The following is a 17,153-nucleotide window of genomic DNA, read 5'->3' as shown; positions in this document are numbered from 1 at the left end:
TTTTGTGCTGGTGCTGCTCAACCAATCTACTCAGACTGTCTTTAATTTGGGGTGAAAATATAATCATAGTATTTAAAAATCTTGGAAAAAAGTTTTAAATTTTCTTTGAAACAAAACAAATAGAAGACCTTAAGCAGTTGTCTGCATAAACAAGAAAGATAAACACATTCGGTCAGATTTGTACAGCGATTTCAATTCTTTAAATGAAATCAAGTTTTGGCCTTAAAGTGATGGCTTAACATTCATATTGACCTATGACAGACATAGTTGTCAAGTCATTCTGTACCAACAACACCTTAAAACTTTGCAATCTCATTCTGAACTATGTTTCGGTAGAGGCAGTGTTGTAAATTACAGATTGTAACGTCTTCAACTAACAGTGTTGAAAGTTACACATTTGTCAAAAAGAAAAAGTGTTAGAAACTGCCTTTTTTCTGACTTATTTTCAATCTTGTAAAGAAAGCGAATACCCTGGCTTTAGTTGATTCTAGGATTGTTCAATACTTTTTGCTCACTGGGTCCAAAAGGGAAAGTTGTCAAATATTTTTTTGACAAAACAGAAAAAATCATTGTGAAACGTGCTAAAGACTATTGAATTTCGCAAAATGGAAAAATCTAAGAAAAAAGATGACAATCAGTAAGTTAAAAAAAAACAAAAGCTATTAGATTAAAAGATTATTAATAATTCGAACTACATCAGCAACCAATTTCTTGGAGAAATTGTCTACACCAATGAGTTACCCGATTTGGCTGTGGACTGCAAATTTCTGCCTTGTGGCAAGAATCTTCTAGACTATACCATTGAGCCTGTGTCATTTCCCGAATTGGAAGCTCAACACGCCTTTCATTTCAAGGGTCTTCAGAGTCTCTTCAATTTGGATTTGGTTAATCTGCAAATTTATGACCAACCACTGGATCCATCAGTCCAAATGGATCCACGTGATGCTGCTCTACTAAATGATATTGAAGCTTTGGACTGTCAGGCACCTAAAGCAAAATCAGCTCCACTTGGACATCCACGTGCCCAGGAGTTTCAACTGATGTTTGCCAAAGAACGAGACCCTGCACCACGACCACGTAGCAGTCTGCAGCGTGCACCACCACCACCAGAGTCGAAGTCTAAGAAGGTCGAAACTTTCTCGCTGCAGCAACAGAAGCAGCTAATTAATCAGACATTCAAGAGTATTGTAAAACCTCTGGGATGTCATCCAACCAAACCGGGTAGTAAGGCAAAACCCATTGCTATATTGCCGATATTTCCTGATTTGAATCTTCAGAACTTTGAATTCGTTCAGGTTCTATTTGATATTCCACCAGTTGATATACCAAATAGTCTGATCAAAGATTGTGGCAGTTATTTAATCAATTTTAATGCTCACGAGCCAGCAAATCGCAATGCAGAACGTAATCATTTTTACTATATCTCCGATCAGCGATATACAGAAGAACGCACTGCCGAGAATGCGGAACGCGGAGAACGTTTTATGCTCCGTGAAAAGGAGGGTTCACTGTATTATATACCCGTGGATCGTTACGTAAAATTGCGTAGAGAACGACCCCGTCCTCAGGCATTGACCAATAAGTGTCTGTTGGTGAGTTTTCTTTTTCCACAAAATATCTAAAAATTATTTATTAATTTGTTGTTACTTCTTAGCAAGTGAAACGTGTGCCAGTTAAAAAAGATGCCAACAAAAAGAAGATTGGCACCAAGGAAACTAATGCTTAATGGTCTGGTATTCAATTTTTCGAAGGAGAACATTAGAATTGGGAATCTCATGTATTTATCTAATCTATAATAAAGACTTTCTCCCATTTCCTTGAAGTGCTTCGAGTTTTTGACGTTTTTATTAACACTATTGGGGCGCAGCTAATATAAAGCAAATCACAAAAAAACGATAGTTTTCTTTTAGTTATTGAACCAGGTAAGGCTAGGCTCAGCAGGTTTAATATTTCCCCATCTGAAAAAGCAGAACTGTTTCTATTTTTATAACCCAAAAAATAATTCACTTTATCATTCAAAATTTAAAAAACAAGACTAGAATGAAGCATCACACTGCGGTTAATCGATAATGAAAAATTGACTATGACTTGTCTGCTACAGTAAAAAGGAAAGTTGACATTCTGAACCGAATTTAGTTTCAATTTCAGCATTGTGTAACTTAAATAAGTTCTCTTCATAGATGTCTGATTTCCACAAACAATTCGTAGGCTCAACTTTTGGCCAAACCAATTTTGCAATTGAATTCCTCTTATCTTTGAGTGAGTTTCCTTTCTTTTTGCCAAATCAAAAGTCAGTTAAATCAAACAGAAACAAAAAATGTAAAACTACAAAACAGATTTCAGTCTTTTGTGTGTGTATAAAACTTGACCTCGGTTAAACTGGCTGCTCCACAGTATGTTGCAAAGTTGAGAGTACAAATCTGTTTAATTAAGGCCGAAGACTGGGATCTACTCTTGTGCTGTGAGTGATGAGGTGTTGGTTAGCCTTTGGGGTTGGCAAATTGCTTGGTCAGTTCTTTGTTACCCAACAAGAGGAGTTCATTTCATTTGCCTTTTTGCCTTTTTTTTGAAGAGAGAAAGAGAGTGTGAGAGAAAGAGGGGGCAGTTTGGTTTATGTCCAGGTCCGGGCTTGGATTCGGTTACGGATTCGGGCTAGGTGCCAGGGCGATAATTTGTTGCCGGCCAGTCGCAACCTCTCGTAACTTACCCAACAGCCCAAAGAGAAACTCAATTTATAAATGGAATCGTTTACTTTCCTTTCATTCTTTTCTTTTCCTTTCTCTTTTTTTATATATTTGTGTGTTGTAGAAAAGTAAGATTTGAATTTGGCTGACTTTCATTCTTACGTACTCACTTATCGCTTGATAGATACACTTGGGTCCATTTGATTGCTTTGATGTATGACCACCCAGATTTGGGTAAGACCTCCTCCTCCACTTTGATTTGTTAAGAAGGTTCAATGCACTTGAATTTGTATTTGTTGCTTTTGATGTTTGGACATTAGTTTCCAAAAAAAGATTTTCATCAACAAACGTTAGTTTAGTTAACATTTTCTTGGGTAAAGGCAACTTTAAAGTGAGCAAAAACACTCCAACCGCACAACTAATCTACTTAAACCAAAAAATATATCTTTGAAAATGTTTTGGCAGCTGCCAAACCAAAGTTAAATAAAATTCCACAACCAAAGACTGCAAAAACGAAATGTCATAAAAAAAAAATTGTCTTTTTTTCTGACTCTGGGTATAGAAATAGTTGGAAATTCAGCTTAGCCAGGAAATGTGTGTTTTTGATATCAAGGAAATAGTTGCCAGACAGCCCCACAAAAATTCTGAACCATAACTAAAATAAATATTGACAGCCAGCTAATACCTTACAAGTGTAACTTAAATTGATAGGTAATTTAATCACTTAAGAAATTGGGGTTGATATTTAAATATTTAGTTAGTTAGTGTCACGCGATTTCCAGGTCTCAGCCTTAAAACAGCTTCCAATAAAATTTTTTGTATATTACACATATGTCATGTTGACCGAAATATTTACTTCAATGTCGCTTCGTTTTATTCGTAGCACTTAAAGCTATTGGATTTAGTTTTTTGTATTTAATTTAACCATTTCTTGAATGCACTTTAAACATTTTAGTACAATTTATTCCAAATGTTTTTGGCTAAGGATAGAATAGTTTCTATTTCTTCATTAAAAGTATAATTTTTGAATAGTTCAAAGTGTCATTTCTTTTAGCATTTTGTGCCATCCTTGCCAATTTACCTGCCATGAAGCAAGGGGAAGGGATGCAGGACAAGTAATCGCCTGCGCGTGGCAGTAGCTGAAGCAGCCATTTTGCTGGGGTCAAGTGTAAAGTTAAATAAAAACGCTTAGCTCACACACACACACAAGGGCAAGATGAAGAGCAAAAAGCAGGGCTGGATTTATGTTGAGCCTTTTGTTGACGTTGGCATGACTGCCAGTTGCCTGGCCAGCATGTCCAAGTAAGATTTGTGTCGGGGGCAAACGAAGTCCAAGGCGAAGAATGCACAAATATTCACATTACACAGCAGGAAAACGAAGCAAAAAGAGAAGACTCTTAAAATTACACCAACGGAGTGGGCGTCCTTCATCCGCCACCATCTGGGTTCTTGAGTGTGTCAGCTAACGGCTAAAATGATGTCAAGTCAAAAAATACAAGAAAAAATAAGTAAAGAAACTAATTTCCTAAGATAGTGTCAACTGCAACTTTTCGCTTGTCCTGCTGCTGCTCCTGTTGGTTGTCCTTGGGCTATTTACTTCATTTTCAAGTGTGTGGCCCACTCGACTGCATTAGGAGGACAAAAATGATGGCCAAAACGTTGACCATGATGATATGAAATGAGCTAATTGGAATGCGCTAAAGTATTGCAATTTTTTTATTGTACTTTTTTTCTCATTCTCTCTCTTTGTATCAACACCTCAGCCTCATATCACCCCACAAATGAAGGGAAAGATAAAACAGTTAATTAAAACAAAAATTTGCTTAATCAAAAGTTTTTGCCATTTTGCCAGGCTTTTTGTTATTGTTGCGACTTTGGCATTGGTATTTACTTGGCGTCAGCAAAAGTATTTCATTCTCATACAGTCAAAGGCATATAAATAGGCATTAACCTATAGTAGGGAAACAGTTTCTAAAAATGAAGAGTTTGTTGTATTAACTTTTGACTAAACATTGTAAAGAGAATTAGTAAAGAATATTATTAATTAGATTAAATTGTATAACAAAACTTCACCAAAACCAAGTTTAGTCTTCTCTTACATTAACTTTCAATTGTACTATAGATGTTGAAAAATTCAGTTTGTCACTTTACAAGGTCACATTCATTTATTTATTAAAAGTGTGATAAAGTTTCCTCTTTCGAAAATTTCCATACGAATAATTTCAATGAATATTTTTTCTATATTTTGACCTTTGTTCGTTAGTTGCAAAGTAAAAGTGAAATATTTAAATGCCCAGCGGTGTTGATTTATATTTATTTATTGATGAGTGGCAAAGGCATGTAACCACAAATTAATTGGCTTGGTTAGACGCCCGCAACGGACCGGAAAGCTACATAAAACTTTACCGTCTCGATTGATTGATGGCCAGGTGGTTAGTGGCCGCATAGGAAATGGAGACGGAGAAAGGTGAACACACGGGAGCTCACACAGCTTGCTTGGCTTGAAAACTTGATGAATATTTATTTTTCTTCAGGAATAACCACAAAAGCCTAAAAACTTTTCTACAATATAAAATTACGTTTTAAACACATTTTTGTTTATGAAATTTAAGTGGATTTGCCGCAATGCTGTATATTCTCGACAATTTTGTAATTCCCTGTAAATAATATCGTATTCTGTTTACTTTGATCCTTGTGATACTCCAATGAGTTCCTCTGTTTTTTTATCATTAAATATCTTTCCTTAATATTAATTGCTATAAATTTTATGTGCTATGGCAAAAGTTCGTTTGCCACTTTATCATCCTGTTCTCCGTTCATCTTCTGCTCTAATAAATTATGTGAAACAACTCTCTCATAGAAATCACCAAACATAAATTAAAGTTTCCAATCATGAATCATTAAACTATGCAATAACAACAAGAACACAAAAGTAAAAACTTTTCCCTCAGACAAAGAGCACCACAATTTCCATGGTATATCAAGAAATTAAAACTTTGACCAACTATTTAGATACAAATCCAAGAAATGGTCAACAAAATGGTTAGGAAAAAAAGGGTCAAATATTCAACAAAAACCAAAGCCGTAAAAACCACTAAAGAAAATGTGTTAATAAAATGAAAAGAAAGATTTGCATTTAAAAGACTAAAAGAAAGAAGCCAACACTCTTTTTGGCCATTGGAGATAAATAAAAGAGAATATAATTTTCATTTTGTCCTCACACAGAGCTTAGGCAACTTCAAAGCTTGTGAATCCAATCAGAGAATTGTCGACTAGACGTCAATTGATACAAAACAAATGACCCTGTATCTTGGCTTATCCTCCAAAATGTTTTAAATATATAAAAGCTAAAAGAAACAAGTTGAAGGCTTAAGAACACCCAAGCCAACAAAATCGATTGGAGATGAAACTTTTCTTACAATCTGCTCATAATTTTGTTCTTCTACTTGATATTTATTGCGGCAAGGGCTTTCTCTGTGTACTGTGTCCTTACATACCAATGAACATATGCATATGTGTGTATAATGGAAAGGAAGAATCCTTGCACACATTGCATTTTCCCAAGTTAACGCAGAAGCCAAGGAAGGCAGAAAAAATGACTCCTCGTTTGCTTGGCGCAACGTTCAAAGCAATTCCACTTCTGTGTATACATATATTAAATGAAAATGTCGTTAGAATGACTATTTTGATGCTGATTATTTGTATCGGTAGTTAGAATGTATATTTTGATGCTGATTATTTGTATTACAATTTAATAAATAAAACAGCGAGAAAAATGCTTACATATATGAATATAAATATTTGCTTTGCCCACTTGTTTTACTATTTCTGTCTCTGTAAGTTGGCGACCCTCTTTGGCCTCCAATCTTACAGTCCAACCACCTGCCAAGCCCAATCAAACACCAAAACTTACCTTATCTCTTGGTCTACTTCAGTAAACATATAAAACAAACCAGTAAAAAGCGGTTATGCCCCACTTATATCAGACCAAAAGTGTGCTAGTATGTCTATATTCCTACTGCTGATGGTTTATATCAAAAAAGAGAAAAAAGGAGGCAGAGAGAGACAGTGAGCTCAAGAGAGGGAGGGAAATGGAATATGTAAGAAAAAGTGTCTTTCAAATGCGTATATTTACGATTTTTTGTACCGTGTAAGCCGAAAGGATATAATTTCGCATGCGAATCCAATCCAACTAAAAAATATATCCTAGGAGCACCCAAATATCTATGCATTATCTTAAAAGTTAGCAAGAAACGAGTCAGTGCGAATTTACTAAAATTAATAATTCTTCCATTTTAAAGAAGAAGATGGATAACATAATTATTTAGTCGAAACAAACTTCTCTGATTCAACGAAAAAGATAAAATATACATATACCAAGTGAAAATTGAATTAATTCTTTTCTTCTATTATCAAAACTTTTATTTCTTTCAATGTTAAATAAGGCTTTATAAGGATGTAATAACAGCTTGAACTCTCCAGCCTTAACTTAAAACTTGAATTTAAAAGCATTCCAAAGAATATATTTTTGGGAAAAGAAAAATATATTCTAATTAATTTTTAACAACAGTTTTCCTTTTTTTTTTCCTTAATTTTAAACAATATTAAATGTACCTACTATTTTTGCTTAAAAAAAGTAAACAAACATCAAAATGAATTCAAAGTAACCCAATATACCTGAATTTAAAAACATGGATTATCTTTTATTAATATTTACAAAGTTTTTGGGTTAAAAAGTGTTTAAATGTTTTAAATGAAGTTGCCTTAAGTATAAGATAAACTGTTTAAGTAGTAATTAATACAATATTTAACTGACATTTTTCTGAAAAGCAAAACTTTTATGAATTTTTTTAGACATTGAAGTTTGTGAGTTGGGAATAAAAAACAATTTAGCAAAGAGAATAGCCCTGTAAATTCTTTACAGGATATATTTTGTTCGCCAAAAACCTGACTTTATTCATTTGTGTTACTCTCTTCATTTCTTTTTTGTAACAGTAACAGTAAAAATAAAAAGAATGTAATATAAAATAAAATAATAATACAAAGTAAAGCAGTACCCTCAGCAGCAATTGCAACATGTCTCAGGAGCAACACCAGATGCTGCTGTTGCATTCACTATATCAGGATGTACAAGCATGTGTGTGTATTCGTGTGTAACTATGCCCATAGAGACTATGGGTAAAATAAGTTTGCCATAAAGTTTGTTATAACGGCAACGCAACACAACACACACACCCAGACAAAAAATACAGCCATCTATGTATGTATGTGCATACAACATACATGCCACAAAAGTTGCATATACTTAATCAGCCTAACAAGATGAGTCCCATGTAGACAAGGTCGTGAGTTTTTACAATCAGCGTTAAACAAATACTTCAAGCTTAACACTTGGCTATTAAAAGAACAATATCTGCATATAAAATATTCTTAAGAGTGATTTGGTGAAAGGTTTCTTTCTCTTTAACCCCAAGTGCGTCTTGTTATATTTGTGACACATTTGACAGATTTTAAAGTTTTCTTTTTACGGATTAAGTTAAAGATTATATTTTATTGTGCAATAAATTTTATGAATTCTCAGCCCACTTTTATTGTATTTGACTTTATGTCTAAGAAACGGTAATCCATTCATTGAAATGAAAAGGTCTTAAGCTACTTTTGTTCTGGTTTTTATTTGTATGGACTTAAAAATTAATAAAAGATTTGCACTTACAGGAACATACATATATTTTTTTTGCTGTAAATTGAATTGTACTAAGAGAATAGCTTTCTTTGACCTTTTTAGTAAACTTTATATTAAATTTCTTTCATTGAAGCATATTCCCCTTCTTTATTTTTCCACTGCAATTTATTTTATTGCCGGTCTAGAAGTACATATATTTGTATAACAGTCTATCTGCCTCTCTATCTCTCACTGACTTTGTCCAAAACTGTCTGAGCGTGTGTGTGTGTGTGTTCCACATTCGCTTTAAGCTACTCGTACGCAGAGCACAAAACACAAATAATGTTGCTGCCAGCTTTTGGGCGCAAAATGCCAAGCCAAGCGCAATTAATGCGCCATCTCTGCACTACTCACACCTGTATGAGTGCATGAATCTCCGACGTGTTGAGGCAAGCCGCAACATAAAAAAAATAAACAAATGAAAAAAGAAATAACACATGAATGGCAAATTATTTTTTTTTTTTACCATTGCAGCTTATGCTGTGAATTTTTTTTCTTTTTCTGTTTGTTGTTGAATAACTAATTCCACACAGTTTTCTGCCAAAAACTTTTGCAGTTGAACGACTTCCGTGGCCTGTATATACTCAGCATGAGGGCATGAGAGCATGGCAGAATGACGACGATGATGATGATGTTGGTCTTGTGGCTGGCTGTGCCATTGTTTCTTTTACACAATATTTATGTTACGGTTACAAGGTTTTTTAGGCCCACATTTACTTTATTTTCCTTTGCTATATACTTTACTTTACAGACCACTTGGCTTTTCTCTTTTCTTACACAATGCTCTTACCATAAAAATAAGAAAAAGGTCTGTTAAAAATTATTAAAGGCTTGCAACACATTAAAGGATTTATCTGCATGCAGAGATTAAGTCTTAAATAGTTGAGTTTTTTCGAGCAAGTCTTTGTAGGCACATAAGTTTTTCAATTTGATTTCCCATAAGTAGAATCAATTTAGGGTTGATTAAACTTATTTGAGCAAAACAATGTAAAGAAAGGATAATGAACTTCTCAACTGTTGGTTGCTTCATCATTTAACTCCAATATGTACAACTTATGTAAGTTAGTGTATATTCACTTCGTCATTGCTTAATCTGAAGATTTTGGTTTTCTTTCAGTCAAAGCATATAACCAAACACACACGCACACACATTCAATAATACACCACACCCAATTCAAAGCCGGAAATGCTTGTTCTCAAAGGTTTCAAAATGGTTAAAAGCTTTGCCAAAATACATACATATGTGTATGTCTCAGTGTGTTTGTGTGTGTGTTATTGTGTATGAGTGTGCGTGTGCTACTGTGCGTATATATGACAGTAAGTCAAACAAATCGTTTGTTAATTGGCTGTCATGTATTTTTTATCTTCTTTTTAAATCTCGAAAATTTGCTAAAGGGCAGAAAAAAACGCATACGCCATGTTGCCAAACGAAGGAAATGGCATTTGCCTTTGATTACCTCTATGGCTTTGATATTCAATTGATTATAATGAGCAAAAATAAAATATAAAACGGTAAAAAAAGATTCTGCCAAAATAGTTAATGAACATAAAAAAATATATTATTGACATGTCAAATGAATTTTCACCCAAAAATAGGCTATACATAGTCAAAGCATGGGCCTTAATTAAAACTCATTTTTTGAATAAGATTTTCAAATTCCAAATAAAATGCATAAAATGCCCTGATTAAAGCCTTTTTTAAGACAAAAATTCGACACAGCCAAAAAACAACAAAAAAAGGTCATTAAAAATTCCACTGTTTGCCCTGTATGTAAGTGGCTTCCCATCGGATGAATACAATTTCAATTATGCATATCAAACATATATATATATACTTGTATATATGTATATAGATAGATATATATATTTTTTCTCGGTACCGCAGCCTTTCAATTTACATCAAAAGAGAGTCTCACCAACTCAATAAAAAATGCAGCCAAACTAATTTTAAAATAATGTGCGCTAAAATAACAGAACAGTCCAGTAAAAAAAAATATATTAGACAGCTAGACATTGCTTATCTATAACGAAATTAAAATACTCTATTTTTTTGAAATTGCATCGACGAATTTACTACTTGGTTAACATAAACCAAGCCAATGAGAGAGTTCATAGAATGTGTATTTTTTTAAGTGAATAATAATCATTTTCCTTTTATACATTGAGTTATTATTATTTTTGGTTGATGTAATAATAAGAGTCGAAGAATGAATGTGTGAAACTGATCATACAAAAAATTGGATTTTATGAAGCTTAACTTAATTTAAAATCAGAATTATTCATGAGGTAGCTAAATGATGTTTTTAAAGACCAATGTAATGTGAAATTTTTAAAACATTCCAGAATGTAATTTCTGAATCTGAATTTCTGAATTCCCCTTTTATTATATCTTTAGTATATAATTTATTTTTATCCCTCAAGGCCAAATCTTTAGCGTTTATATGAAAAAAATTATTGATTATTAGTTTATCAATGCGAAAATAAAAAAAATTTGAAAAGGAATGTTTCTGTGATTTTAATAACACTCAAACATTAGGTAGATTAATCAATACAATCATAGAATGTCTACAATATTAGCCGATTTAAAAATCTAAGTTAAACCTTTTTTGTTTTGAAATATCAATCAAAAAGTTGTGGCTGTTTTAGCGAACTTTGTGTTGTGATAGGTCAATTGACCTGAAGCCTGATAAGCCCAATTATATCAATCGAAAACATTAAAAAAAAACAAATTAACCGACAGTTAGTATATATGTATATTTATATCTGTAAAGGGCTATGCCCGAAATTTGTGTTACTTTTTGTCTTAATAAAGAAATCATTGTAATCGTCTCTTTATATTAGCTATCTTCTCTTAATCTCTAACTTCGTTACAATATGCATTGGTCCCATTTGCATTTGCAGTGTATAAAAATCAAGTAAAGAGTGTGAAAAAGCATTTGCTCTTCAAAGTGTAAAATTAACATGCAGCGCATTGAAGAAGAGCTTCAACGAATAAAATCCAAAAAAATTTATACTAGAAATTGCAATTTAATTAATGAAATGCGTTACAGGCAGCAGACAAAGTGAGAAAGATAGATGCAGAAGCTGGAGAGGAGATATACATACATACATATAGAGCACGGGCCAGCACAGCTGAAAAAACCGAGCAGAAAAGTGTGAAGAGTGAATTGTGGGTGAGAGAAAATGGGAAAGTGAAAGCTGCATAGCATAGCAATGGAAAATTACTAGAAAACCAAATTAACCAAATTAGCAAGCTGTAAATTTTTAGCCAACAGCTGGCAAAATGCAGCAAATTAATAAAGTTTCACATTATTAGAGTAAGAAACTGAACAAATTTTTTTTTGTTCGTTTTCAACATTTGGCAGTTTTTTTTTTCGTCGTTTTTTGGGCATTTGCCCAATTTAATTTTGCTTGTAGTTCTTAAGCAGACGGTAAAGTTTGTGAGCCGTTTTTTTCCCCAATTCTTTTTTTTTTGCGTTGTTTGTTGCTTCCTTAGAGCCCAGTTTTTTCGTCTTGAGCCTGTGTTTTAAGTAAGTTGGGCAAGTTCTTTGTGTAAATTATATACGCAGCAGAGAAAAGTTTTTTAGCTTGAATTTATTGCTAAGGACAGAGACATGCTAAACTTCCCTTACCATTCGTCCGAATTCCCTCACCTACTACACACTTTACTTTGTCACGACAAATCGGATGAGAGGAAAATAGAAAAGGGAAAAAAACACACACACACACATACACATCTAAAAGATATGCAGGATTCACACAAACGCATCCTGCAAGCAATTGACCTAATTTCATTCTAGACATTTGACTATGTATGTGTGTTGGTCGTGTTTTATTTGTTGTTTGTTCCTTTTTTTTGTCGTGCCATCGCGGTAATGGCCACCGTTTAGCTTATGGTTTCGGTTTGTTGACACAGGATATGCACGGGATATTCTGCCAGGATGTGCCACATTTGCCGCCCTTTTGTGGCATTCGGCACCTTTATCCAAAATATTGCGCATATTGTGGATATATTTTGTTGTATTTTTAGAGCTTAATGTCGCCAACATATTTACCTATATCCATAAATTTTATAATAGTTGGCAGAATTTTGTTTTTACCTTTTCTCGTTTTGCTCAGTTTGGTTTCTGGTGCAAAATTTTGTTTTTATTTGATGTTTTACATAATTAAGTACATGTCGAAATAGAAACTTTTATGGCAAGTGTGTTAATGTGTGCGTGTGTGTGTTTGTGTAAAAATAGGAAACTTTCCCAAAGCTCAAATTGTTGGCTCAAGGTAATACACTTGTTTTTGTTTGGCTTTATTTAATTGAATTTCATCTAATTTAGTTTCATTAATAAGGGAATAGAAAAATTTGTTTTGTTTTTTTTTTTTTGGGTCAAGTGTTAAAAAGTAAATTAAAAAATGTAGAGAAATGTTAGTTGAACTTGCAATTTTTATTATTAGATGTAATTTGAAAGTTATGAATAATATTTATATCAACAAAAACTAAAATGAATATAGAATTTCTATAAGTAAATTGTGGAAAAAGTTACTAAAAATGCAAATGAAACTATGTAGACAAACACTGAAACTGGAATTCGTTTAAACCATTTACAAAATATAATTTGCACATTTGTAAGCTTAAATACTATAATTTAATTATGAAACAAGAAGACGACAGGAATGTATACTTCTCTCTTCGTGCCTCATGTCGAAAAGGACGGATTGACTTAACATACCCAAGAATTAAAATGTATTTAGGTACAAGTTTGGCAACTAAACTACATCAAATCTAATATGAAAACCTACAACATTTTTATGCAAGTTAAAGTAATAACACTTAAGAACTTTAAACAAGTAAATAGATAACTTAAAAAACTAATTGACTTTGTCCCGTGTGAAATTGCTTGGCCAGAACATCTTTCAATCGATTTATGCATTTTCAGAATACAATTTTTTTGCCATCATCAGCAGCAAACAAAATTTTCTTATGAGCAAAGTTTTATGCTTGCACATAATTTTTGAGTAAAACCTATAACTATCTATATACAGTTAAGTGTACACACACACACACACATTTACGCTAAGGCGATGACACAACGAGGGACATGAAGTCTGAGTGGGCTGAGAACGACCCAGAACCAAGAACCACTCAAACCACTTTTAATTGCATTTAATTAGCTGTTCGTTCGACTTTCACTTTTTAGTTTGGCCCCAATTTTCGTTCGACTTTACACTTTGTTATCGTCCGTCGGCGTAGTCGTCGGTTTTTGCCGTTGTGCGTACTCCTGGCCATCCTGGCCATGTCGACACAAGGACCGCAAAAAAAAAAAGAAAGAAGAGAAAAAAATTCGAAAAGGAAAAAGGAAGAAAATTCTTGAAAAATTATATATGTATATACTTTCCTTATACTTATATAGAAGTTGACCGACATAAATTTCATTAATTAGTTGAAAATTTGCTTGAGCATTTTTGAAGAATTGTTAATGCTGGTTGTTGGCTGCTGGCCCAATTTTCATTTTAGGCCATTTTCATCGTTGGTCATTAACAAAATATTTATGAGGCTTGTTTGAAGTAAGTAAATTGCAAAAAACTGGCCAAGATTACCATGTAATTAGGCAAAGAAACGACAACGTGAAAATGAGATGACGTAATCCTTAATATTTTATCCAGTTGTGCCCTAACCAAACGGCAAAAGGATATCTGAAAGTCATCAAAATGTGTATCATAAACAAAAGAAGACAACATTTTGTAGCAAACGATTATTAACTAGAAATATATGGAAATTTTAAGTTAAAATAAATTGTATCAAAACGATTCTTTCACAAAAGTAAAGGGTATGTCAAAGTCAAAGTTTTACAACAATTTAAAGACTAACTTCTTGGGTATTCACTTGGGCATTTGCCTCAAATATTTTATTGTAAACTTTTCACGCCCTTCGCTTTGGGCTCAAGTGTTCAGGCAATGAAACGTAAAACAACAACGACAAAAAAAACAACCAACACCGACTTGACCAACTTTAAGGATCACTTTAAGCCTCAGACATCAGCAGTGTTTGATAAACAAACAAACAAACTTGTCTAATGTTCTACTTTCCTTTCCTTTTCTTACATTTTTCTCTGTGTTATTTTGTGGCTCAAGGATATGCCAGACATAAACCAAAAGCACAACGCCCCGATGCCTTTACGAATCGATGGCAGGAAACTCATTTCATCATTGACAAATTCTACTTCTCTTCTTATTGAGAGGGACCAAATCGAGAAAGATTGAGAGGGCCAAATAGAGAGCAGACAAAAAAAGAAGCACACAAAAATTGGCAACCTACTGAGAAAATGGGGATAAATCAATTGAAAAATATTAATGAATTATTTATGAGATAGGACAGCCAAAGAGAGAGAGAGCGAGAGAGAAAACAGATTTGGGGTGAATGGAAACGAAAGCCAAAGAGAGGGAATGCAGAACACTGAACCACAACGCCAAAGGAAGCCCCCAGAGGAAATAACCACAAAACACAAAAAACAAAAAAAAAACCCCACCACCAACTGAAACAAATCGGCCAAAAGAAATAACTGTGAAAAAATTACGCTGGAGACTAATAAAACAAGATTATTGCGGTAAAACCACAGACAGTTGCTAAAGTTGAGAAAGGAGAATTTGCTCTACCTCTCATCTTTAGGTTCTCTCTGCCCCAGAGCCACCTCCGAGCGGCATGCAACTAGACAATGAGCCAGTCATAAATCACTGGCCACAGAATGGCGTAAAGTGAAACGCGGACAGCGTAAAACTGCATTTGTGTGTGTGTGTAAGTGTGCGAGCAATGCAGAACTCTCACTCACTCACACATACACCACAAAAACTAGGAAACATATATCCTTATGCATTGCAGAAGGACGCGTCAGGAGCGAAACCAACTCGCATGCATTTAAGCAGTTTGCTTTAGTCATGAAGCCAATGACAATGATGATGATGATCATAATGATGATTATAATCACAATTATGGCAACATGAAGCATACTGCAATGTCTTCTAACCGCATATACACCATCAAACCAATATGAAAGTGTGTACGTATCTTTATATATGTGTGTGTGTAGATATAAAGAACAGACCATGTAAACATTCAATATTGACACAAAATCAATAGAACTAGGAAGATTAGATAAAGGAATGCATTTGCTTATGGATTGTAGAGGAATTCAATTCAAGACAAATTTATCAAAATTATTAAATTTTATTTTGATTTTCAACAATTAAATTCATAAAATCAATTTAATAGTTTTAATATTTGTTACACTTCTTTAATGAATAAACTTTTTAACTAAAAATTGTTTGTAATTGGGAGGCAAGCCTAAAGTAATTGTTATAACATTTACTTCTTTGTGTTTGTATAAATTTTTTTATTATATATAGGCCTCTTAATTGCCTTCCCCCAAAAAAACGTTAATACATTGTGTAGTTTGAGCGAGTTTTAGTTCATTTAAGAAATAAATAAATAAGGTGAAAGCCAATTTAAAAGTTGACACGTTGAAAACGTTTAAACAGACCTTTTTAAATAATATGCTTTGGGTTCTTGTTTAGTTCATGGTCTGAAAGGAATGCTTCAAAAAAGTAGACAACAGATTTTTTGCACCAAAAATTTAAAATTTTTCAAAAAGGAAATACGTAGTTTTAGTCTAACAGGTAGTTTTTAATACATAAAATGTTGACAAATTTTGTCAAGTATAGTTTTAGTATAATGTGTGATATAATGAACACATTAACCACACGTTACTCACAGAAAATTACAAGTAATACAAGAATCGGTAATAAGTTCCATATTATCTCAATATAGCTAGGATAAAAAACAACTGTTGCTATATGTCAATGTTAACTAAGGCAATACAACAGCGTGATCCGAAAGGTAATAAAAGTCCTAAGATCGCATTATGGTAAGATATATTTGAAGATGAAACTTAGACTTATCCAACTCACAGTATTGAATACTTAACAATGATAATTTTGAGTATGTTTTACCAACCGGATATGTCTTTCTAATGGTAAAACACATCTGAATGTTTTATTAATCAAAATGGTTTCAATTAATCAATGAACCTTTCATTTAGGAGCTCATATATGTAGAACAATATATTTTCCAATTCAGGATATATGAACCATGCCAAACGCTCTAACCACCACCAACTAAAAATTAGCTTTCTCAATAACAACTTATTCCAATAAAACTTTAAAATATGAAAATAAATCTTAATTGTTTTATCTATTCTTAAGTTCTGTGTTAAGTTATCAGAGAGAGAAGAAACTTTTTAGATTGAAGAACTTGGCCACTTACAAAATTGAAATGGCCAAAACAAATTTACGACTTATGTATGTATGTATGTGTGGAGAAATATTTCCCAAGAAGCGTAATAAACAAATATTTCAATTTTTATGCAAGCATACAAATTTCTTAGTTTCTCATTTTTGCATTTATGAACAATAACAAATTGTATACAAATGAATTGCTTATGCTTGAGCTGCTTATATTTCTTGTTGTTGTCGTTGTTGGTCTCCCTCAAGTATATCCCTCTCTCTCTCTCTCACTCTCTATGTGTAGAGTTAACTATGTATTTTGCATTATGCATTAAATGCAATTTGAACTGTTAAAAGCATACTCTTAACGCTATTTGTTGCCGGCTTTGGACGTTTATGGCCATTTCTGCTTATTTTCGCACGCACACGTAAACATAATTTGCATTGCTGCTGAAATATTATGGCAGTGGCTAAAAAGT

General features: G+C 33.2%; 1 protein-coding gene across 1 annotated transcript; it reads left to right on the top strand.

The window, feature by feature from the left end:
• Nucleotides 1–497: 497 nt before the first annotated feature.
• LOC6642570 (RNA polymerase II-associated factor 1 homolog) lies at nt 498–1,822 on the top strand. The gene is made up of 3 exons (XM_002064703.3): nt 498–637; nt 701–1,592; nt 1,655–1,822. Exons 1-3 carry the CDS (start codon nt 606–608, stop codon nt 1,724–1,726), a joined length of 996 nt encoding a protein of 331 aa, XP_002064739.1. The 5' UTR covers nt 498–605; the 3' UTR covers nt 1,727–1,822.
• Nucleotides 1,823–17,153: the final 15,331 nt, after the last annotated feature.

This window comes from Drosophila willistoni, assembly GCF_018902025.1.
Source record: "Drosophila willistoni isolate 14030-0811.24 chromosome 2R unlocalized genomic scaffold, UCI_dwil_1.1 Seg167, whole genome shotgun sequence".
Classification (NCBI taxonomy): domain Eukaryota; kingdom Metazoa; phylum Arthropoda; class Insecta; order Diptera; family Drosophilidae; genus Drosophila; species Drosophila willistoni.
This window is presented reverse-complemented; position numbering and strand designations above follow the sequence as displayed.